Source organism: Mytilus trossulus, chromosome 4, assembly GCF_036588685.1.
Source record: "Mytilus trossulus isolate FHL-02 chromosome 4, PNRI_Mtr1.1.1.hap1, whole genome shotgun sequence".
In the NCBI taxonomy this organism is placed as follows: Eukaryota; Metazoa; Mollusca; class Bivalvia; order Mytilida; family Mytilidae; genus Mytilus; species Mytilus trossulus.
In genome coordinates, this window is record NC_086376.1 from 65,333,241 (window position 1) to 65,358,485 (window position 25,245).

Here is a 25,245-nt window from a genome sequence, read left to right on the forward strand (position 1 = left end):
CATTCAATACATATAACTGAATCTGATATCCTTAAAAATCCTTTTTCTATTCTTTTTTTTAAGTTCTTCACTTACTTCTTTAAATCACAACATGCCTTTCTAAAAGATTACTTCAAATAAAAATGCCCCTGAAAGATCAGCAATTTGTGTGCATATTGATAATAATTTTTTTATAAGAAATTATATTTCACCTTTTGGTAATTATACTTTGAAGTTGAAAAATGTAGTGTAATTTAACTGATATTGAAACAATTATTTGTATTTTCCTCATTTCCACATTTGAAACAATTTGTAAGATCTCACATGCCAAAAAATCTGACCATAACAAGATTATCTCCCTTACCTGTAGGGCATGGTGTTGACAGATAGGTTGTTGAATTAGCTAGACAATAGTATCCTTGTACACATGTCTTACAAGAGGACTGATGAGTCAGATCTTGGTAAGTTCCAGCAGCACAACCAATGGGATCAGTTGTATTCTGTGGGCAGTAATGACCTTCAGGACAACCTCCTGTAAACATTACAAGAACGAACAATTACTATCTAATATTTCTATGTATGAAGATGCTTAAACATTTTTATAAAAAACAATTCCATGCTGAATAAATGACTGAATTTCTATATTTTTGAACTGGCATATAGTTATCATTGGACAAGAACATTATAAAGCACGAAATCTTTACTTTTTTAATGAAGTTAGCTATAACAAGATTTGTTCTAACAATTTTTTAGTTAAGAGACCTTAAAACAACCTTTTTGGTGATTCTCTCTGATTTTTTTGCTCGAATCACATCAAGAAAAGATCTCAAATTTCCAAATTATTATCTTTCACTATGCAGGAAGAAAAAAAATTGACAATCCATTCACTGTTTTTCAAATTAGTACATTACCTCCAAATCCAGTATTGTTATTATTAGGAGCAGCTGTGTTTACTCCATTTTGACAGTAGTAACCTGGTGCACATGGACCCGCCACTGCATATAGTCCAGGTATATCACAGTAATATCCACCATCACATTGTGTACATTCAGAATCGGCTAACAACATTTCTGTCGGATTGTATGTTCCTGATGGACACAGCTGCTGATTAAATCCAGTACCACCAGGGCAGTATCGACCAACTGGACATGGGTCAGCTCTCACTTTGTTGACACAGTAATATCTTGCAGGACAAGTGTCACAAACACTAGCCTGTGTATGGTTCATGTAGGTTCCTAAAATCAAATAACAATTTTAACCTTTTTTCACAGCTGAAGTAAAGCAGCAAATAAGAAAGTACAACTATCTAAAATAATATTTTTTAAACCTTAGATACTGCAATATCCCATCACAATTTCATTGTATTTGAATCATATCATTAAACTTAATCCTAAAGTCAAATGCTAAACAGAAAACAAGCAAATAAGAGTTCTGGTTTGACCAAGCAAGAGATCAAACCTACAACTTCCAACACTAAAAGAGGCTCTCGATGAAAATTAAATTCAAAACTTGAAATTTGTATATTATTTAAGTATTATCTAATTCAATTTAACTTACTTTTAATTGGGATAAATATCCGAACATCAAAACATAAGTTATGAATAATTTCAGGATAAATTTCTGATAGTTCTTCTTATCATGCAAAAATTACAGGTTTCAAATAAAAAACCAATCAATTGTAGAAAATGCTATTGATATTAAATTCTAGAGAAGTCTTACCATCTGGACAATCTTTAGGATAATCTGTTCCTACTGGACAGTATGTTCCAGACGGACATACATCTCCTGTAATTCCATCAGTGGGAGCACTTGTGTTGGCAGCTCCAGAACAATAAAATCCTTGGTCACAATCAGCTATAAAATAATAAAAAAAAAATTAGCTAGTTATTAGATCTTAGATGATTAATGATAATTTAATGCATGTTTTCAAAATTCCATTAGGGATCATACTTTATATAATTGTATCAATAAACCAATTTTTTGAGACGTTTCGGCCATTGGCCTTCTTCAGTTCTTTATTTTTCCTCACAACTACATGGCTGACATTACATTTGTATTTCCCTTTTCAATCAATGAAAAGCTGTTAATTTGATAATTTAATAATTAACAAATCAAATTAAAATGCAATAATTCATTACAATATCAAGCTAAATTAGTTTTAAACCTTTCACAACCTCTACTTTAAATTTTCATAATTTCCTTGTTTTTCTTTCTATTTTTCAAATAGCAAAGTAATTCCATGTCTTTCAATTTGTCTATAGATATAAACTTTTAAACTTGAGGTTTTCATAGAAACTTTATAGAGAAACACATGCATATCTTTCTATTTTCAGCTTTTGCGTCTGAAAAAATATTTAGTATGCTGTTTTAATAATGAAATAAAATTGATAAATACCTGTAACATTTGTTAATCCTTCTGTTTCACAATATTTCCCTGGAGAGCAGTCAATACAATCACCCACTGCTGATCTGCCTGTGTCTGCAAGGAATGTTCCTCTGGGGCAGGGGACGGGATCCCCTGTGCCTGTTGGACAGTAGTGACCAGCAGTACAATAATCTCCATAAGTCTGACTGATAGGGCTCTGGTCAATCGTTCCCTCAAGACAATAATGACCAGCATTACAATCTCCAGCAGGGGAAGTCAAACCTACAAGACAAAAATATACATTTTGATTTCTAAGTCTTAAAATGGGAAAATTTTCAAACTCTTATCAAAAATGGTTAATATGAATATAGTCATTAGAGGCAGTGGCCCCCATCATCCAATAATATAAATTACAGGAGTTTTACTAGGGCTGTTCCCTCTTATTGACCAATATAAAACTTATATATGTATGTATCTCATCAAATCAGTAAGAATTTTTTCTTGTTTTCATTTTCATTCTACAGCTATTGTAAAACTAAAACATTACCTTCAACATTGCAATATTTCCCTGGGGTACATTTCTCACATGAGGAGCTGTTGTGTAGACCCTCTGTGTGGCTGAATGTTCCTAATGGACATTTGGTGCCTTGTCCTGAACCTGCAGGACAGTAATGACCAACTGGACATATAAAACCAGTCACACCATCTACTGGTGATGAGCTGTTAGACCTGCTAACACATACATAACCAGCATCACATACATCAGTTGGCTCGGTCAATCCTGGAAGATATAAAATGATTATTTTAGTTTTACAGTATTAAATAATTTCTTTCATCATACTAATGTATGACAAATTAGGTTCAGATAACACAAGAATTAATGCTAATTTTGAAACAAGTAGTGCAAGATTAGATTGAAATGTGGTAGATTGTTTGCTTGCTACCAACAGAGTACAGAAAAAATGGTTCAGTCATTGTATTATATTCAAGACAATCTCTGATTTTATGATACACCGGAACTACAAATTACAAATTTGCTAAACCATGATTATATATAGATTCCATAACTGCAACAAGTGTGTTACGATATTTCTCCTCTCGAGACAGTAAAATTTTAATATTTAAAGCGCGAGGCATTGCTGAGCTTTTTCAATAGTTAAAATTTATCTGTTGAGAGTGGAGAAATATCATAATACACGAGTTATAGTGTATGGAATCTGTTTCTCTAATGATTTTTATCCTTCTTTTTTCAAAGATTTGAAGAAAGCTGTGTACTTTTTATGTGACGTCATCAGACATGGTCGCCTTTTTTCATGACATCATAATAGGAAAATTCAGAAGAAACAAAGAAAATTTAATGTCACAATAAAATTTCGACCAATCATTTGCTGAGAACAAAATTTTCACTAGAGATTAGAAATATTTTTCTCACACCAGTCAGGAAATGTGAAAATAGCATGAAAATTAGATAAATCATAATCAACTATGGAATCCTTTATATTCATTGTCACCAATTGTTCGTGAATTGAGGAAAAACTCTTTTTTGATAGAGATTTGGTTTTGTGGTTTTGTTAAAAGTTTGTATACCAGCCTATAGAAAATTTGTATTTTGTTGAGTATTTAAATTCCTGATTAACCTACACATAAGAAATCAACAAAATCGGTAACATAAAACCTACCATAACTAGCACAATAATACCCTGCAGTACAGGCCAAACATTGGTTTTCCTTTTCAAGATTTGTGATATTGTTAAATGTTCCAGGTGGGCATGAGTAGCTATATTGACTGGTAGTGTTGACTGGGCAATAGTATCCCTTGGGGCAGTCTGTTGGTGTTATTACCCCTGTACTGTTCACACCTAGGTCAGCAGCTGCTTCAACAGGGTCACAGTATCTAAAAATAAAATATTAACAAATCATAAACAAAATTCAAATAAATTATTCAAAAGACAGTTACATATTTCATATCTTCTCCCCTATTCAAATGCAAAGAAAGAAAGAAAAAATAAACTGATGATAATTTGCATGCATGTCCATTGGTCTTCGTGAATATATAGTTGTCTCATTGGCAATCAAACTAAATCTCTTTTTTTTTTAATATTTTCTATATTTTACAGTTCAAATAAGTCTCCAGTGAAATATTATCCAAGTTATAAAAAGCTTAGTAAAGAATTTCCATCAGGACCATACACAATACTGTCCAACATTTCAGATTCTCATTATTCTTTATAGAAATAAAAAGTATTTGAAAAAGTGAATATCAATTACATGAATAACTAACCTTCCAGCAGGACATCCTTTACAATCTGACATGGTCTGTTCATCTTGATATGATCCAGCATTACAAGGAACAGGTTGACCAGTACCTCCAGGACAATAATGACCCATGGTGCAGTTATATGTTGCTGGCGTTGCTGTCTGTTGACCAGCTGGACAGTAGAATCCTGCAGCACATGGTCCTGTATAAATAATGTTTCCTGTTCCTTCACAGTAAAATCCTGGTGGACAGTCATTACAATCACTCAATAAAGTATTCTTCACAGCATTAGAACTGGTTCCAGATGGACAAGGTGTGGGAGTGGGGGAACCAGATTGACAGTAATGGCCGACTGGACATTCTTTATCTGAAGGATCCCGTTGGATGTCACTTCCATTACAGTAGTAACCTGGATCACAATCACCTTCTGGTTGTGTCAGTCCGTACAGACTACAGTACTTTCCTCCGTCACAGGGTACTGGGTAGTTAGATCCTGATGGACAGTAGGTTCCTGGCCAACATCTTCCTCCAGTATAATTCATAGCAGGACAGGTACAGTCAGACAGGTTAGTACCATTACTGATGACAGATGGTGCAGCCATATCAGAGCCACTGGTACAGTACCATCCAGCAGTACAATTACCAGTAGGTTCAGCAAGGCCATCAGCTACAAAATAGAAATAAAGGTTATAATCAATATTATAAATATGAAAGATTTAAAGGTTTGCAAATGGTTGCACTTACAACAGCTGAAATAAGTTCTGGATTTTTGAGAGAATACCTTTAACTTCAATATATTTATTTTATAATTTTATTATGTTTTATATCTTGAGATTCAATGCCTCCTTTACACAGAATCTTAAACAAACAAAAATTTGTAAGGGTTCCGCGGAACCCAGTGTCTCGCCTACTTTTGCTGTAAATCGCAGGCTCAACAAAAATGAGGAAAAAATCAATAAAAATATTCTTCTTGATACTATCTTATGATTGTAAGAAGCTTCTGTCCAAGTTTGGTAAAAATCTATGATAGTTTAATGAATATAATAAATGTTTTAAAAACTATAACTGCAGACTGTATGTAATGTTACCCCGCAGAAAAACTAAGTCCATTTAAAAGTAAAATACGGAAAATATGGATTTATTTTTTGACAAAATTTACCTCTTGATACTATCTAATGATCATAACCAAGCCTCTGTCCAAGTTTGGTACAAACCAAGCATAGTTTAAGAAAGTTATTAAAATTCTAAAAACTTTAATCACAGAGTGAATGTAATGTTACCCCGCAGAAAAACTAAGTTCATTTAAAAGTAAAATACAGAAAAAACAGATTTATTTTTTTACTAAATTTACCTCTTGATACTATCTTAAGATCATAACCAAGCTTCTGTCCAAGTTTGGTACAAACCAAGCATAGTTTAAGAAAGTTATTAAAATTCTAAAAACTTTAACCACAGAGTGAATGTTATGTTTCCCCGCAGAAAAAACTAAGTAAAATACAGAAAAAACGGATTTATTTTTTTACTAAATTTACCTCTGGATACTATCTTAAGATCATAACCAAGCTTCTGTCCAAGTTTGGTACAAACCAAGCATAGTTTAAGAAAGTTATTAAAATTCTAAAAACTTTAACCACAGAGTGAATGTTATGTTTCCCCGCAGAAAAAACTAAGTCCATTTATGAGTAAAATACGGAAAAAATGGAATTTTATTTTTACAAAATTTACTTCTGGATACTATCTTATGATCATAAACAAGCTTCTGTCCAAGTTTGGTAGAAATACAGTACAGTATAAGAAAGTTATTAAAATTTCAAAAACTTTAACCACAGAGTGAATATTTGTGGACGCCGCCAACGACGACGACGACGGAATGTAGGATCGCTTAGTCTCGCTTTTTCGACTAAAGTCGAAGGCTCGACAAAAATCTTGCTTTATATTGAAATAAATATGTTACTGTACAAAAGAGAAAACAGAGTTATCGCAAAGTTGTAGTGAGAAGGTTTTGACCATAAGAATTTTGCATAGGACTGGCACAATTTTAGTATTTTGAATAGAAATAATAGTGAGGACAAGCAGATTTTCAGCAAGGATTACTTGGAGGGAAAAAAATTTGAGAACTCTGTAACATTATGTAAGCAGACTTACTTTGGCAGTATTGTCCTGGTGGACAGTCCAGACAATCTTCTGCTCCATCACTCTGGTTAACTGGGTTGTATGTTCCTTTTGGACATGGGTTTTCATATGGGTCAGTGGTTCCAGCTGGACAGTAGTATCCCATTGGACAAACTTGTTGTGAAAAGTCTGTGGAATTCTCTACACAATAGTAGCCTGCTGGACATGGTGTACATGTAAATTGACCTGGGCTGTCACTGTAAACAAATAAAATATGTTTCTTGTATTTTTTTTTATATACTGGTAGCTTGTTAGAAAAGAAAAAAAATTGTTATTTTCATAAACAAGAAAATGAGGTTAAGGTCAGTTGACTCCTGTTGAACAGGCATATATGATATACCTGTATATGATACAACAAAACTAGGATTATCTAGCTCTTGAACCACCTAGACTCATACCTGTCAACCTGTGATGATGAAAATGCAGGTCATGACCTGCATTGAAGAATCAAATCTCAGGTCATAACGCGTACGAACTTTTTCGAGCAGAATTTCAGTATTAATGGTATATTTTCTTAAAATGTAAATCAAAGATACCAAAACATCAATGCATGTTCACTTGGTTAAGTCATTTTAAATTCTATTAATTATTATTTTATTGCACTTTTAAAGATTTTTTTTTAAATTTGAGTAACACAGTCTTATGTTGTTTGCTTTGTGATGAAACACTATGTAAGTGTAAGAGGATAGACACTACTGGCTATGTAGCTTTTATCCTTAGAAAGTTAGTGTTTACAAGGAAATTAGACTATGATAAAATATAGTAATACAGTCAAAGGAAGTATAAATGTAAAATATAATTTGCAACTATTTTTTAAAAATTGTATAAAGGTATAAAAATAATGAAAAGTTATTTTTCAATATGTATTTGAATTTTATATTTTGATTATTAAATCTTTTTTACCCATAAAACGTAAATATAAGGAATAATTTTGAATGGTGACAAATAAGGGGAAGTAAATCTTGGTTGAAATATTTTTTTAAACCGATAGTGCAATTTATTTACGACCTAAAGCCAGGGTAATTGGTGTTAATTAACAGTGTGTTTGACACCAAAGCTGTCAAGTGAAGCCATGCACTTAATGGGTCACTTAATTTGACAGTTTACATAGCTAGATGAACTTTCTGTTCACGGAAGAATTACGAATTTGCCGGTATTTCAATTGAATATAACTTATGAAATCAATCTCAAGGCTAAGAAATACGGGTGAAATCGGGTCATTTTCGGAATTCCCGGGTTATTTCAATGACCCGGCGGGTGATCCGGGTGATCCCTCAGAATTGTGAAAATCTCGGGTCACACCTGCAGAATACGGGTCAGTTGACAGCTATGTAGACTGTTAAATTTTACCATTACTAATTAATGGTGTCGCATTAGGTTAAAACATTGTTTCTGCCTAACTGCACTTTTATATTTTTCATATAAAGCTTAATTTTAAGAGTGAAAACAGTCCTCAAAGAATTTATCAACAGGAGAATTTGACTTCTTCATGAAATCCCTTGTTGTTCGAACAATTTTAAGAAACAAACCAATCATATAAAACTTACCTGTATGTGCCTGGTGAACATTTAGTAGGTAGTGTAGATCCAGCTACACAGAAATGTCCAACAGGACAAATGCCACCAATACCAGTATGTGTACCTGTTGGTGTGGACATATCAACACCTGAAAAACAAATAGGGATATGAAATGTACAGATTTACAACTAAAGTTAATATAATTATGAATAACAAACAGCTTCCTTAAACAAAAATTATAGGTTTTATTTTAGTATAGTGTACACATCAATCTTGAGTAATCATAATAATGAGTCAATTTTTATAACCCCAAATAACTTTGTATTGACAAAAGTTAAATTATTGAAAAATGTGATGGGGATTTATATGTCGAACTAAAGTTTGTATAAAATTTGGGAAAGATTAGTCAGAATTTCAATCTGCAAAAAAGATAAAACTGAAAAAGTTAAGTGGCTGTCATACTGTAAGATGGTCTTTACATTGTAATAATGCATAGGAAGTTTTTTTCCAAGGTTTTTTTCTTTTTCAAGTATTGAACATAAAGATAAGTAAAATTGTTGAGGGGAAATGATGTTTTTTCCAGTTTAGAACTTAATTCATACCTGATGTACAGTAATATCCTTGATCACATTGTCCACTGACAGTAGAAAGTCCTGGTGTTTGGCAGTATCTTCCACCATCACATTGTGTACAATCGGTAACATTTCCTAGTCCTGTCGTAGCACTGTATGTTCCTGCTGGACATGGCTGAATGTCAATACCCGTACCAGCCGGGCAATAATTTCCAGCAGGACACAATTCAGCACGATCACGGAAGTTACAATAGTATCCTTCTGGGCACTCATAACATTGTGATGCTCCAGTGTGATTGGTGTATGTTCCATTTGGACAGAAGATATGAGTATGGGAACCTTCAGGACAGTATGAACCAGCTGGACAAATGTTTCCAGTTATTCCATCTACTGGTGCCTTGTTACTAGCCCCTAGCTCACAGTAAAAACCAGCAGTACAATCTCCAGTCACGGCAGATAATCCAGTATCATTACAATAACTTCCTGGCTCACATTGCAAGCAGGCTGATTCATTGGTCATTCTAGTGTTTGGTTGGTACGTTCCAGCTGAGCATGCTGTTGGTTGGTAACTATGTTGTGGACAATAGTGACCTGCTGGACACTCGTCTCCGTAAGTCTGTCCGACAGGATTGGAAGCCTCTGATCCATTACTGCAATAGTATCCAGCAAGACAAAACCCATCTGGTGCTGATAGACTTGATGATGCACAATATTCACCTGGTGGACAAATGGTGCAGTCTGCTAATGATGGTAACAAATTCCTGTCTCCATAGGTACCTTTAGGACAAGGTATTGGGACTGAGGCTCCAGCCTCACAATAAGTTCCTTGGTGACATGGTCCACCTGTGACAGTCACACTTCCTGGAGAGGGTGTTGTGGACTTCAGTACACAGTAATATCCAGGGGTACATTCTCCTGTTGGTGTTGTAATGTTCTCAGCCTCACAGTAAAATCCAGCAGGACAATCCCTACATTCAGCTAGACTTTCTAGACCAGTTGTGTTACTGTATGTTCCAATTGGACATGGATTCTCTCTTGCAGTCATGGTCCCATTTGGACAATAGAAACCAGCAGGGCACACTAAAATCACATAAGAATACTAGTTTTTGAATGACTATAATAATATACCTGATACAATACAACATGATTTAATAACAACAAAAGACAGCATATTACAAAGTTCTCAGTTCATTCCAAGTTTTGTCAATCAGTGGATATACCATTTGTTTAGCTTGTTTACCTCGCTTTAACTTTTTTCTAAAATAATTTATCAGTCATTCTGATCATTCATCTACCAATCCTTTTTTTTTTCTGAGGTCAATATATCAGGTAAAATGCAAGTTATGTTAAGTAAATTTTGTTTACATTTTAAATTACAAATCTAACAACATACAGTGTACATGTTTATAAAACACTTTAGAGCTTCAATTTTATTTATTTCTGATACAGAATAATATTTAAATTGACTTACCTTTAGGAGTAACAACTCCATGAGAAGGTGCACCTACTCCACTTTGTTGTTCACTTATAGCCTCATTCTGATCACAGTACATTCCTCCAGAACACATGGTACATTGACCTTGACCTGCCAATGGTTGGTAGTAGCCTGAAGAGCAGGGTGTCTGGTCAGGACTTCCTTTGGGACATTCATGACCAGCAAGACATTCATTTCCTGGTGGTTGAGGAACAATGCTGCCCTCTGGACAGAACCATCCAACATCACATTGATCATTAGGAAGGGCTCTTCCTGGTCCCTGGCAGTACATTCCTGCTGTACAAGGTAGACAACTCGAAATATTGTGTTGAGCAAACACATCGCTGTATTCTCCTTCAGCACATGGTATGGCATAAGAACTTGCTACAGGACAGTAGTGTCCCTTTGGACAAATATCACCGAAAGTTTCATTGACAGGGTTTTGAAGAGTGGAGCTTCCATTACAGTAGTATCCAGCCAGACATTGTCCAGTCTCAGCACTTAGTCCATCTAAATCACAATAGTATCCACCCGTACATGGTGTTGGAGAATCTGACCCTGGTGGACAGAAGGTTCCAGCTTTACATTTATCTCCAATCGTCTGGTTGGGACAAGAACAGTCTGTCATAGTATCATTACCAAGTGGTGAAGGTTGATTTGACCATGATCCTAGAATACAATAGTAACCACCATCACACTGTCCAGCTGGTTCTGCTAGCCCAGGGGTGGGACAGTAATACCCTGGTGTACAGAGCTCACATAAACTATCATCATGAGCTCCTGTAATGTTGTTAAATGTTCCATTGTTGCATGGATATTGGTTGGAAAATTCTGTGGCAGCCAAACAATAGTGACCTAAAATAATATGAATGCATAATAATATTTTTTTTATAATAAATTTGTCAAAATATTACTTCCTATTTGATTTTCATTCATATAAAAACTGATGCTTTTGTTATTTGTATTATTATATTATCAGTGTATAAATTTATATTACTGGACGCAGCCTGCCAAGTCTATAGTATCTTATTTTGATATCTAATTCAAATGATTGAACATAGTTTTAAAAAAAATCCATTTTCATTAAATAAAAGAATCTCTTTACATTTTCATACTAGCCAGCCTTAATTATCATCATTCTTAAGATTTCTGTATATTATCAAAAAACTCAACTCATATTTTCTATGAGAATATGAATTCTCTTCATTTTTAAAACCTACTTTCCCTGTTTAAATTTACAGGCAAATAAAAAAATAATAACAAACTGAGAATATTTTTTTCCAATCCTTACCTTTTGGACAGATGACTGGTGAGGAACTGCCTTGTGTACAGTAATACCCAGTTGGACATGTTGTACAATTAGATTGTTGTTCAATATTAGTATAAGTTCCTGCTACACATTGCATTGGTAAACTGGATCCTACTGGACAATAGGAACCAGCAGGACAGGGACCACCTGTAGCATCAGTAGCTGGAGGGTTGGAAGAGTTACTTCCACCTGAACAATAAAATCCTGCCTCACACATTCCTGTTGGATACTCTAAACCTATGAAAAAAATGTATTCATTAATTGCAAAGTTTAAGTTTGTCAAAGTGAACTCATGCTTCAAATTGAAATAACCACCAATAAGTTACCATAATTTATATCAACCATAAAAATCATCTGAAATTTCCATAGTGCATCAAAATGTGTATACAAATTTGCTTTGAACACAAAAATTATTTCAATTTCTATCCTAAACTACTGGTGAATTTAACTATAGATATAAAGATTAATTATGCTAATTTGAAACATTATGGTGGAATAATTTCATGCTTTTTGTAAATGTATGTGACAGAGTAAGTAAGTAATCAATCATCATACCTGGTATGTCGCAATAATATCCTGGTAAACATTGCTGGCATGATGATTCTGCAGTCAGCATGGTCTCATTGTTAAATGTTCCTGCTGGACACTGAATAGGATCTTGTGTCTGTTGTGGACAGTAGTGACCTACTGGACAAGGACCAGCATCACCTGCAGTCAAACCACTTGGCTGTTGGTCATCAGATCCACTACGACAGAAATAGCCTGCATCACATGGACCACTTTCTGCAGTCAGATTTTTTACATCACAGTAGAAACCGCCTGTACACTGTGTACATTGTGTTTCATTGGCTAACACAGTGGATGGGTTGAAGGTACCTGCTGGGCAAGATTGCCATACATGTCCAGTACTTTCTGGACAATAATAACCTGATGGACAAGGCTGTGGGTTGCTTCCTTGGGTGCAATAGTAACCTGAAAATACAATTTATCATCAATGTTATTTTTGGTTTAGTCTTTTGCCCATAAATCAAACTAATTCATTTAAGATTCAAGGCAATGCAGAGTTCAATATTATGTTTAAATAGGGTTTGCTGACCGTTAAATGTCATTTATTCCTTCAATTTTCATGTGGTTGATATTTAATTGATATTTGATACATCCATATCTCTTTTTATTAATTTTCAGCAAAATTTGCACATTACAAATAATCATAATTTGAATTTTCACTACCTTTTAGTTTGTGTTAAAGAAAAAGGTAAATGGTGTGGAAAGATACTATACCTTATATTATGACATATTTTGTGCATCTTGTTTTTCTTAAGACATTTTGGCAAAATAAACCATATTGAACATTTCACCTTTTTTTTTTAAACGCATTGTACATGGCCATCAAAAATGAATAATGAACACAGAAAAGATTTAATTACCCCAATTTATAAATATGGTCAGAAAGTTTTAATGTTGATGCTTCTATTATCTGTAGGCTAAATAACATGTAATCTGATCAGAAAAAAATAATTAATTTATAAATTCAACCGACCTGGTGTACATTGTAGACATTCATAGTTCTGTTTGGTATCTGTGTATGTTCCTGGATCACACTGTTTGGGTGTGGCTGTTCCCTCTGGACAGTAGCTTCCTATGGGGCATTCATCACCTGTAGTACCATCAGTGGGTGTGGCTGTGGAGGCTGCAGAGGAGCAGTAATATCCAGCAGTACAGTTCCCAGCAGGAGCCGTCATACCACTGTTTGGACAATACTTGCCACCATCACAATCTGTACACTGTGTTTCTGCGGTCAAACCTGTGAAATTAAGTATTATATAAATTAGTTAGAGTGAAAATATAATAATTTATAAAAAAACATCTAAAAAAAATGAATATCCCATATCAAAGTTCTGTCTAACAAATACAGTAGTTGCTTCCACCATTGGGTATAACATTAACATAATAAAAACAAGGGTAAAACTATATGGCACCGACAACTTTGTTGCGGGATATTTTACCTCTAGTTGGATTGTAGGTTCCTGGTGGACACAGAGTTGTAGCATTTGATCCTTGAGGACAATAACCTCCCATCTGGCACTGGTCTCCAGTAACACCATCAATAGGTGTAGACACTGATGCTCCCTGTGTACAATAATACCCAGCTGTACATTCAGCGGTGGGAGTGGATAATCCCATGGATTCACAGTACATTCCTCCACTACAAGGAGTACACTCTGAGGCAGCCTTAAGGTAGTACTGGTCACTGAATGTACCATTTGGACAGCCAAATTCAGTAGAAAATTTGGTACCAGTTGGGCAATAGTTACCAGGTTGACAGGGAACTGGATTCTGGGATCCATGAGAACAGAAGGTATTATTTTGTATAGTTCCATCACAGTAGTATCCCTCCAAACAAGTCTTACATGTTGCCTGAAAAGTAACCATGTGATATCAATAGCCAATCAAATCCTCTCGCCATAAAAGAAGCTTTTCACATAATTTCATAACAAAGAGTTCAATTATGCACATACCTGCCAACTTTTGAAAATGCCCATGGGGGTTTTAGTGCGCGACAACAATTTCAAAGGTTACAATTCTTTGCGACGACTATTTTGCGCGTGCTGATTTGTAGTCTAGAAAAAGTGTCATATTTGTAAGATGAGCTTACATGCCTTTTTCTTAAGTTTATTTGCATGATTCTAGTTATTATATCAGCAGAAAATATGCCGGGACATGTAGCTGTAAGACCAGGAATTATTTTCATGTGTAAGGATACTAAATAGTTGTTGACTTTTCCAATTTAAAATTATACACAAAGAAGGACCTTTATCAGGTTAGGAACATCACCTAGGGATCCCCCCTCAATGTTAGGACATTCAAAACCACTTTTTAAGTACAAATGAGCACACATTCATATTATTTGAAGAAACTTTTCCCAAAGAACTATACATCTTATGATCTATCTGGTATTATATGATCAACACATGTCCAATAATTTTGATATGTTCTTGGCCTTATATTTTCTTTATTATTCAAAATAATATACTCTTCATTTAGAAAAGCTGTTCAAAATATAATGTCAGAATTTCCCATTTTTAAGTTAATAAATCAACATTTTTTTATTTTATTTTTTACAAGAGTGACCCCTTGACTAGGGGTAGTCCCTCATTTAAGGGATTCCTCATGTTGATGGGGGTGGGGGGGAGGGTCCATGTGAACAATAATGAATAGTACATTATACTTTAAATGATTGAATACATAAATAAAATTATGTTACAGCAAGTGTACATGTTATGTCAATAAATTAGTGAATAAACTACTATTTATTATCTTCATAGTAGTACTGCATCATTGAAGTTTATCAATCAGCAATGCTTTTATTCTTATTCTGTGTAAGAACCTCCTTGCAGTTGTAAAATCATTTGCCATGTTCACGTTTTTACAATTTTGACCAACAAACAGCGAACAAACAGAGGAATACAACACCAACAAGTTCAATATCTAGCATGTTAAAATAATCTTGAGAGAAAACGTTTTTGATTGGCTGATTAATTTGATCATGAGAAACACACAATTTGATTGGCTGAACACGATTTTCCTCCATTGGACACAGTTCAAAATCGGGAACAACAATATTTTTCGTGTAGATTTTCACCAAATCGTGTTTTAGAGGGTTTTTCAGGAACACGATCGTGCAATCGTGACAAAGGGTCAAAATCGTGTAGTACACGCCTAAATCGTGAAAGTTGGCAGGTATGTATGCATAATTACGATTGTTTCTATTTTCAGTTTGCTACAATTATTTACAATATACAAACTGACAAATTTATTAAAACAAAAACACTGCCAAGATGTTATCAAGTCATGTAATATAGAGGAATATAACTTTTTTTGTTACTATAGAAAGTAGGCATTGGTTCTGTTTGAATTTGTTGCCTATTATGAACCCATTTAATGGAAATCAATTCACTTCTTCAACCAAATTATTGATCCTTTAGATTCAATACCCAGCCATGAAAAAGTTAAATGCAGTTATAGTGTCTTTTTATTTGTTTTATTGTTTTCTATGTGTTTTCATTTTATTTCAACTTTTATCTAAAGGTTGATCTAAAAAGGTGCCATTTTGCCTAATAAATTATCTTTCTTTGTGAGCAAATTCTATTTATTAAAGATTATTACTTTTTTTTTTTCAATTTTTATTCCATAAATAAGTAAAAAAACATTTTCGCAGCCATACCTGTCCATATTGATCTTGATAAGTTCCTGATGAACAGGAAGTTTGTGTGGGACTTCCTATTGGACAGTTATGTCCTGGTGTACAGACATAAGCAGCTGGTGCACTAACATTCTGTCCTTCTGGGCAATAATAACCTCCATCACAGGGTCCTGTTGGTGTACTAAGACCTGCACTGTCACAGTAGGAGCCTGTGAAAATAGTTTGTGAAAATAAATGATTGAAAGTCCAACTGGCTATTTACTCTAATTTGCTAATTATTTTTTTGAAAGTTAATTAGTAAATAAGTTTGAATTAGACATGAACTAACAATGTATGTATGAATTCATAGCTTGGTCTATCACATAACATTTATTGTTGACTCTTTACTTTAGCTATAGCAGCAAAGTACAAATCACATCCTTTCCTCAAAACTTTTTCAATAAGAATGCAGACCTTTTAAATTTTCTCTTTTATAATAAATCCGTCTTTAATGTGGTATCAAATAGGTTTATATCTTTAGATGAAGAAATAAAGAACTAATTTTGGAATTAATGTCAAAAGATGAACTGTATATTTTTATTACAAGCTATATTTACTAACCTTCAGTACAAAGTTTACAACCAGTAAAGTCAGTGTTTCCTGTGGCATTTGTAAAGTAACCTGGTGGACAAGCCTCAGGGACATCAGTGCCCTGTGGACAATAGTGGCCTACAGTACAATCACCACCAGTGGCATCATTCTGTGGGTCTGGACGTGTTGCACCAAGTGTACAATAGAACCCAGCATCACATGGTCCAGTGACCGTCGCAAGGCCAACAATACCACAATAACTTCCTGTAATATGAAATCATACTATTTATTAGATTAAAAAATGTAACAACAAATTGTTTGCATCTTTACTTTGATATAAATTCATTCACTCATTAGTGCCTATCAACCATCAAGATCTCTTAGATCGGAAAATGCCATGCAGCTTATACAACCTCGTGTACGCACCAAAATCTATGGGGAAAGACGTTTCGACAAAGCTACTGCGAGCCTCTGGAACAATCTTCCTAGCCATCTAAGACATGAACACTCAATCGAACTTTTTAAGAAAAATTTGAAAACCCATTATTTTAGACTCGCATTCAGTGATTATATGTAACTTTTTATACTGACTTTTTTTTAACTTTGTTCTTTTAGTTGTAGTATAAATGCCTTTTAATTTTGATAATTTATTTTTTTTAATTTTCTGTTCCTTTTGTTTTTATTTTTTATATGTGTTTCAAAATTTTATTTCATTCTTATTGCATTGATTGTTTTAATGTTTAACACCTTATTTTTTTAACTGCATTGATTGTTTTATGTTAAGCGCTTAGAGTAATTTTAAATTAGATAATGCGCTATATAAATATTGTAAATAATAATAAATATTAGATATGAAGTTCTGCTTTCACCAATAAGCTATATTGTAGAGTCACTATTGTAAATCAATTATTCTTGCACAACTAGTTTGGTGGCTTTGTTAATTTATCAATTGTTGTCTGCTTAACATTCAGCGGCAAAGTCACATGCTTGTTCAGGATGAGATGTGGCTTTGTTGAAAGAGGTGCCCAAAAATGTGGATTTGTTGAAAGAAGCGCCCTAAAATGTGGATTTGTTGAAAGAAGTGCCCCAAATTGTGGATTTGTTGAAAGAAGTGCCCAAAATGTGGATTTGTTGAAAGAAGTGTAAAAAAAAATGTGGATTTGTTGAAAATAATGACCCAAAAAGTACAAAAGTCAAGTCAATTTTTTTCTTTAACCCAAAAAAAGTGTTATCACAATATTGAGTTTTTGAATTGTTTTAACCACACTATTGTGTAATTGAACTGACCTGGTGTACAGTCTATTGGAGCATTAGATCCCAAGGGACAATAGTATCCTATCTGACATTGACCACCAGTCTGGTTAACTGGACAGAAACAGTCTGGTGCTGTGTAGTTTCCTATCTCTGTTGGTTGTGCTGACCATGCACCTCTAGTACAATACCAACCAGCATCACAATCATTGGTGGGAGTAGAAAGTCCTGGAGTTGCACAGTATTTACCAGCGTCACATGGTAAACAATCAGACACACTTTGTTTAGTGGTGTATGGATTGTAATAGCCTTTGTCACATGGGTACTCTGTTGAGAATGCAGTGCCCTCTGGACAGTAATGACCTGTTGGACAATCATTTCCAGTGACTGAGGTAGAATTTTCTGGACAGTAGTAGCCTGCATCACAAGGTTGACAGGTAGATTGTCCAGTCAGTGGGTTGTATGTTCCTGCAGGACATCCCAGAGGATATGATGTTCCATTTGGACAAAAGTTTCCCATGGGACATGGTCCACCTGTAGAATCTAGAGTTGGATTATTTGGTGACTGAGCTCCAAGTAAGCAATAGAATCCAGCCCAGCAGTCTCCTGTCGGTTCTGTCAATCCAGTGCTTCCACAATATTTACCATAGGAACAGTCCTCACATTGAGCTTGAGCTGTTAACTTTGTCTGGTTACTAAATGTTCCAACCGGACATGGAGAAGCAGTCACAGTCTTCTGTAGACAGAAATGACCAGCAGGACATGGACCAGCCACACCTGTATTTCCTGTATCAGGTGACTGCATGTCAGATCCAGATGTACAGTAGTATCCAGCATTACATTCTCCTGTCTCAACAGTAGCATTAGTAACATCACAATAGTAACCTCCCGTACATTGTGTACACTCTCCCACAGCTGATAAACCTGTTGATGCACTAAACGTACCACCTGGGCATGGCTTCCATACCTGACCTGTGCTTTCAGGACAATAAAACCCTGCAGGACAATCTTCTGGTGTGAGTCCTGTGATACAATAATGTCCTGCAGTACAATTCCAACATTCAGCAGCTTGTGTGTTTGTCATGTAGGAACCATCAGCACAAGATATTGGGACAGCAGTGCCTGATGGACAGTAGTGGCCTATGGTACAGGGATCTCCAGTGGCACCACCATCAGTAGGAGTAGGAGTTGAAGCTTTTCCAGAACAGTAGTATCTGAAATAAATACCCAGCAAATTAACATTTAGCTTCAATTTACAAAATTAACCATAAGATCTCAATGCTTTTGGTAATTTACAAATGTTTTGATAATATTATATGCATTGTTTATGAATATATTCTATATAAAAGCAGGTGCAGTGTTATATACAGTAATTTCAGAAATTATTGCATGATTTAATATTTTTTTAACAATTTGAAAAGTGCCCTTTGATAAACTAAAAGACCAAGCTTCTTGCATTATCACTGTAAGAACACTTTTTACACCAAAGTTGACGGCAGATCTTTCAAAGTATTTATCTAATTCACTCACTTTTTAGACCAAAGGCAAATTAGAATTTTATTGCTGGAAATAGTGCATTTATCCTGGAAGGTTTTTTTGTTTAATGTATTGTTTTATTGTTGTCTCATTGACATAAACTTCAGATCTTTTAATTTTTATAGATTCTAAATGCATAAATTTTACAACACATATAACTAAAAAAATTTACCCTGCGTCACAAGGACCAGACGGTTCGGTGATTCCTTGAACATTACAATAATATCCTCCTAAACATTCCTGACATTCTGATTGGATAGTGAGACCAGTACTGTTGGACCAGGTCCCTAGACCACATGGTGTTGGGTCGGTAGTTCCTGTTGTACAATAATGACCTTCAGGACATCTTTGACCTGTGACCCCATCGTTTGGAGTGGCTGATGATGAACCATTCATACAGAAATAGCCTGCTGTACAATCGCCTGAAGTAAAATGAGGATCATTTTAAAATAAATTTTAAGGTTAAAGAAGTTTAGAGTAGTAAAGTAGCATGAAACACTTTCACACATTGTATATCCCTTACCTATTGTGAAGTTAGATAAATTAATAAACACAACAAGTCAAAATGTCTTTATATGGAATGCCCTGTACTCTTTATAATGAGTACAATGAATTCTGACATTTTCTAGACATCTTAATTATTTCAAAATTTATAAAAAATCAAAACAGCTCTTAATTTAAAGTGAAACTGATCATATAGAGAAAATTGGTTTACACATACACATTTTCAGTAATAAAAACAAGAGGCTCTCAAGAGCCTGAATCGCTCACCTAAATTTTTTTGGTTAAATCTCTCATCAATGATTATTTTGGCTTTCCAATTTATTTAAATGTTCTTTGAATCGTCCTATTTTCTTCAAAAGCAAAAAAAAAATCATTTTCTCCTATGTTCTATTTTATAGGAGCTATGTTTCTCGACATACAAGGAAATAAAATATAAAATTTATACTAGATACTCTGAAACTCATTTAGCCTAAGTTTGGCTGAAATTGATACAGCAGTTTCAAAGGAGAAGATTTTTTAAAGTAAGTCAACATGATGAACAAATTGTGAAAAAAAGTCTTTAAAGGGCAATAACTCCTTAAGGTCAAGTTACAGTAAATGGGCTATGTCTTCGATTTCAGTAAAATTTGGCATACAGCTCTGGCTCGATTAACTTCAACTGAAAATCGAAATAATAATGCATTTATCTCAATTATCATTTGAAATATTACTGATTGAATTCTTACAAAATGGGTGAACATTTGTATAGAAAGCACATAAAATCGAAGAAAACCCTTCTAAAATTTGTCTTAAAATCGCCAAATCTCCAATTCTACTCCATAGATTTTTCTTAATCAAAGAGCTGATAGCTCTGAAGTGGAAGAAGGTGAATAAAAAGTAACTTGAATTACCATAAAAGCAGCCCCACTTACCCAGGCTGCTTTGTTCCATTATTGTTAAAATGTATTTTTTTCTTCAAACAAGAACCAGATGCTCCGCAGGGCGTAGCTTTATACGACCGCAGAGGTTGAACCCTGAACGGTTGGGGCAAGTATGGACACAACATTCAAGCTGGATTCCGCTCTAAATTTGGATTGTGATTAAATAGTTGACACAGCATAGGTTTCTGACACAGAATGAATGTATTCAAATGAACTTAAAATTTTTGTTTTCTCTTAGAGCAATTCACTATGCTGTTGAATATTAATCCTCTCAAAAAAATGTTTGAAGAAATTTTCTTTTTATTTATGAAATTTCAAATGAGAAAAATTGAACCCAATTTTTTAATCACATCCCCCTTTCCCTTATTCCAAAACTAATTTCAATTAAAATATTCTAATGGAGTTTGCAACAATTACTACTCATTTAAATACATCATAAAATATTAAGATGTAAAAAAACTGCTTGTTATCACTGAATGGTAAAGATTATTTAAATTTATCAGTTGGTAGTAAAAAGTGAATATACATTGTATATTGTATATAACAAAGATTTAAGTTGATTCTGGACAAAGAAAGATATCTCCAATTTAAAAAAATTCTTGCAGATATTTCTTGCTTACTATACTGGACAAAGAAAGATAACTCTTAATTAAAAAAAAATTTGCTATTTCACAATATTGTGAAATTGGATATTTCTTGCCATTGCACAATACTGTGCAATTGAAAAGACTTGCTATTGCACAATACTTAATATAATAATTTTAGATCCTGATTTGGACCAACTTGAAAACTGGGCCCATAATCAAAAATCTCAGTACATGTTTAGATTCAGCATATCAAAGAGGCCCAAGAATTTAATTTTTGTTAAAATCAAACTTAGTTTAATTTTGGACCCTTTGCACTTTAATTTAGACCAATTTTAAAACTGGACCAAAAATTAAGAATCTACATACACAGTTAGATTTGGCATATCAAAGAACCCCAATTATTCAATTTTTGATGAAATCAAACAATGTTTAATTTTGGACCTCGATTTGGGCCAACTTGAAAACTGGGCCAATAATCAAAAATCTAAGTACATTTTTAGATTCAGCATATCAAAGAACCCCAAGGTTTCAATTTTTGTTAAAATCAAACTAAGTTTAATTTTGGACCCTTTGGACCTTAATGTAGACCAATTTGTAAACGGGACCAAAAATTAAGAATCTACATACACAGTTAGATTCGGCATATTAAAGAACCCCATTTATTCAATTTTGATGAAATCAAACAAAGTTTAATTTTGGACCCTTTGGGCCCCTTTTTCCTTAACTGTTGGGACCAAAACTCCCAAAATCAATACCAACCTTCCTTTTATAGTCATAAACCTTGTGTTTAAATTTCATAGATTTCTATTTACTTTAACTAAAGTTATTGTGCGAAAACCAAGAATAATGCTTATTTGGGCCCTTTTTTGGCCCCTAATTCCTAAACTGTTGAAACCACAACTCCCAAAATCAATCCCAACCTTTCTTTTGTGGTCATAAACCTTGTGTCAAAATTTCATAGATTTCTATTAACTTAAACTAAAGTTGTAGTGCGAAAACCAAGAAAATGCTTATTTGGGCCCTTTTTGGCCCCTAATTCCTAAAATAATGGGACCAAAACTCCCAAAATCAATACCAACCTTCCTTTTGTGGTCATAAACATTGTGTTTAAATTTCATTGATTTCTATTTACTTTAACTAAAGTTATTGTGCGAAAACCAAGAATAATGCTTATTTGGGCCCTTTTTTGGCCCCTAATTCCTAAACTGTTGGGATCAAAACTCCCAAAATCAATACCAACCTTCCTTTTGTGGTCATAAACATTGTGTTTAAATTTCATTGATTTCTATTTACTTTTACTAAAGTTATTGTGCGAAAACCAAGAATAATGCTTATTTGGGCCCTTTTTTGGCCCCTAATTCCTTAACTGTTGAAACCAAAACTCCCAAAATCAATCCCAACCTTTCTTATGTGGTCATAAACCTTGTGTCAAAATTTCATAGATTTCTATTAACTTAAACTAAAGTTATAGTGCGAAAACCAAGAAAATGCTTATTTGGGCCCTTTTTGGCCCCTAATTCCTAAAATGTTGGGACAAAAACTCCCAAAATCAATACCAGCCTTCCTTTTATGGTCATAAACCTTGTGTTGAAATTTCATAGATTTCTATTCAATTTTACTAAAGTTAGAGTGCGAAAACTAAAAGTATTCGGACGACGACGACGACGACGCCAACGTGATAGCAATATACGACGAAAATTTTTTCAAAATTTGCAGTCGTATAAAAAGTACATGGATTTCCCATCCGTACAATCATTTTCTATGTTCAGTTGACTATGAAAATTAGGTAAAATCTTTAATTTGGCAGTAAAATTAAGAAGATCATATCAAGAGGAACACATGTGTACTAAGTTTCAAGTTGATTGGATTTCAACTTCATCAAAAACTACCTCGACCATAAACTTTATAACCAGAAGCAGGACGGACAGACAGACTAGAAAACATATTGCCCATAAATGGAGCATAAAAATAGTAAGACTTGTTACATACCCGCCAACTTTTGAAAGTTCCCATATGGGTTTTTACTGCACAACAACAATTTTAAAGGTTACAATTTTTAGCGACGTATTTTGCAAGATCTGGATTGTCTAGAAAAAGTGTCATATTTGTATGATGAACTTACATGCCTTTTCCTTAAGTCTGTTTGCATGATTCTAGTTATATATTAAATCGGTAGAAAAAATATACATGAAGTTAGCAGACCAGGGTTTATTTTCCAGATTAAGAATATTAGATGCTTGTTGAAATTTCCAATTTTGAATAATGCACAAAGATGGACCTTTAACAGGTTGGGAACAACACTCCAAATGAGGGTAACCTAACTGGAAGATCATCACAACCCACTGTAAAAAATGAGCACAAAAAAGTCATTTATATTCATATTATTTGATAAAACTTTTCCCCAAGAACTATGCATCTATTAACCCTTGTCGAGCGGGGGCCGTAATATTACCCAGAATACCGTTATTTTGGCATCAATGGCGCTCCATACATTTATAGGTCATCGTAATACCATTTAAATCTTAGTGTATGCACGTTTCCTCAATCTGAAACTATTGATGTCATGTTTCTCACTTTAAATATTCATTTTGAGCTCAAATAATAACTTCAAAATTTGATAACGGACAAAATTGGATTTTTGGAGGGGTGGGCTTACCTTTAAGGTCTGAATCATGGAATTCAGAGGACTGAAACCTTGACAAATACCGTTAACCTAAAGGCACATAACGACTGGTCGTGTTTATTATCAAAATACGCCGAGGAAACGACTTCTTCCGGTTGCAAGTCCAGTTAAAGTTCAAAATTGGAAAAATTCCGAAATTTGGTGAATTTTGGTGCAAATGACCTTCTTTACACTGATGAACCCAGATCAGTTTCACTCCGTCCTAACAACTGTTGTGATAAAAGTGTTCACTGGTGTCCACGCTACATGTAAACTACAGATGGATGCATCTATTAGCATCTCTCGGACTTACAGGTCGAGAAAAAGAACGAAAAAACGTCAAAATTGAGGCTTTTTGTACCTGAGGACCAACTTTGGGGCAAATTCCCCCCACCCTTCCCCGCCTCCTCACCCCGACCACCCCACACCGTGATCACCTATTTTAGATTTATTGCAATCAGTATGCATCAGCATCAGGGTACAGCTCATTTGCATATCATTTACATATTTTTGCAAATACTCAAATTTTAGACAATTTCTGAAAACAACTCAGCATGGTAAGGGTTAAGTACTGAATGGTCAAAACATCATGTTTTTTTATCGACATAAATTTTGTCGTAAATGTAACCAAAGATGTAGAAATTGTGTTTTTTCTTCAAATTTCAATCAAATTGTAATGTTTATTGTTCCCTTATTGCCTCTCTATTTGAATAAAATAAAATAATAAGAAGAATCTGTTTCTTGTTTTGTTTTGTTTTTGACAAATGATTGTTCACTGCTTGCAAATGAATCATTATATTTATATATCTTATCTGTATATATTTTTGTTCATGTCTCCATCTCCTTATCATTTGTAAATGTTTAGACAAATAAGAAAGAAATAAGCTCCACATGTATATTTGTAACATCGTAAATTAATTAAAAAAATAACATACACTAACACTAGTACTGCATGGATTTTAAGCATTATGCATATGAAAGTCATATTTGTAGAAAGCTTATAAAGACTTAAAAAACAGTGTATAATGTCTTGCTATTTCTTAGCATACACAATAAAATCTAATATATACTAACATTCACATATTTAAATTTCAAAATTTTACTAGGAATTAATCTAGCTACTAGACCTTTTATTAGTCTTTTTTTTTTATCTTTATTCAATTCTTCAACATATATATACAACAGATATATTACATATTACACAAAATATCACAAGGCAATGTTTTAAAGTATAATCATATATAATCAGCACTATATTTAGAAATTAAATGTTATTACACCTTCGGTTTCTTGTACCAGAATATTATTCTGTCTAGTAGCACATATTGTAAGTTGACTTCTAATCAGTAAGAAACAAATTTATCAT

The 25,245-nt window shown here is 33.9% G+C and overlaps 1 protein-coding gene across 1 annotated transcript in view; it reads right to left on the bottom strand.

Moving 5' to 3' along the window:
* Positions 1-25,245, bottom strand: part of LOC134715768 (uncharacterized) — a 134,229-nt gene that overhangs the window by 45,550 nt on the left and 63,434 nt on the right. The window contains exons 27-45 of the mRNA XM_063578195.1: positions 19,379-19,628; positions 17,707-18,884; positions 16,450-16,683; positions 15,871-16,058; positions 13,652-14,063; positions 13,186-13,449; positions 12,201-12,617; positions 11,628-11,882; positions 10,334-11,191; positions 8,893-9,942; positions 8,321-8,438; positions 6,747-6,970; positions 4,626-5,268; positions 4,024-4,238; positions 2,892-3,125; positions 2,375-2,626; positions 1,699-1,833; positions 891-1,214; positions 344-511 (exon numbers count right to left, since the gene is read on the bottom strand). Of these exons, the coding sequence (XP_063434265.1) occupies positions 344-511; positions 891-1,214; positions 1,699-1,833; positions 2,375-2,626; positions 2,892-3,125; positions 4,024-4,238; positions 4,626-5,268; positions 6,747-6,970; positions 8,321-8,438; positions 8,893-9,942; positions 10,334-11,191; positions 11,628-11,882; positions 12,201-12,617; positions 13,186-13,449; positions 13,652-14,063; positions 15,871-16,058; positions 16,450-16,683; positions 17,707-18,884; positions 19,379-19,628 (7,419 nt within the window). The remainder of the gene's footprint in view (positions 1-343; positions 512-890; positions 1,215-1,698; positions 1,834-2,374; positions 2,627-2,891; positions 3,126-4,023; positions 4,239-4,625; positions 5,269-6,746; positions 6,971-8,320; positions 8,439-8,892; positions 9,943-10,333; positions 11,192-11,627; positions 11,883-12,200; positions 12,618-13,185; positions 13,450-13,651; positions 14,064-15,870; positions 16,059-16,449; positions 16,684-17,706; positions 18,885-19,378; positions 19,629-25,245) is intronic.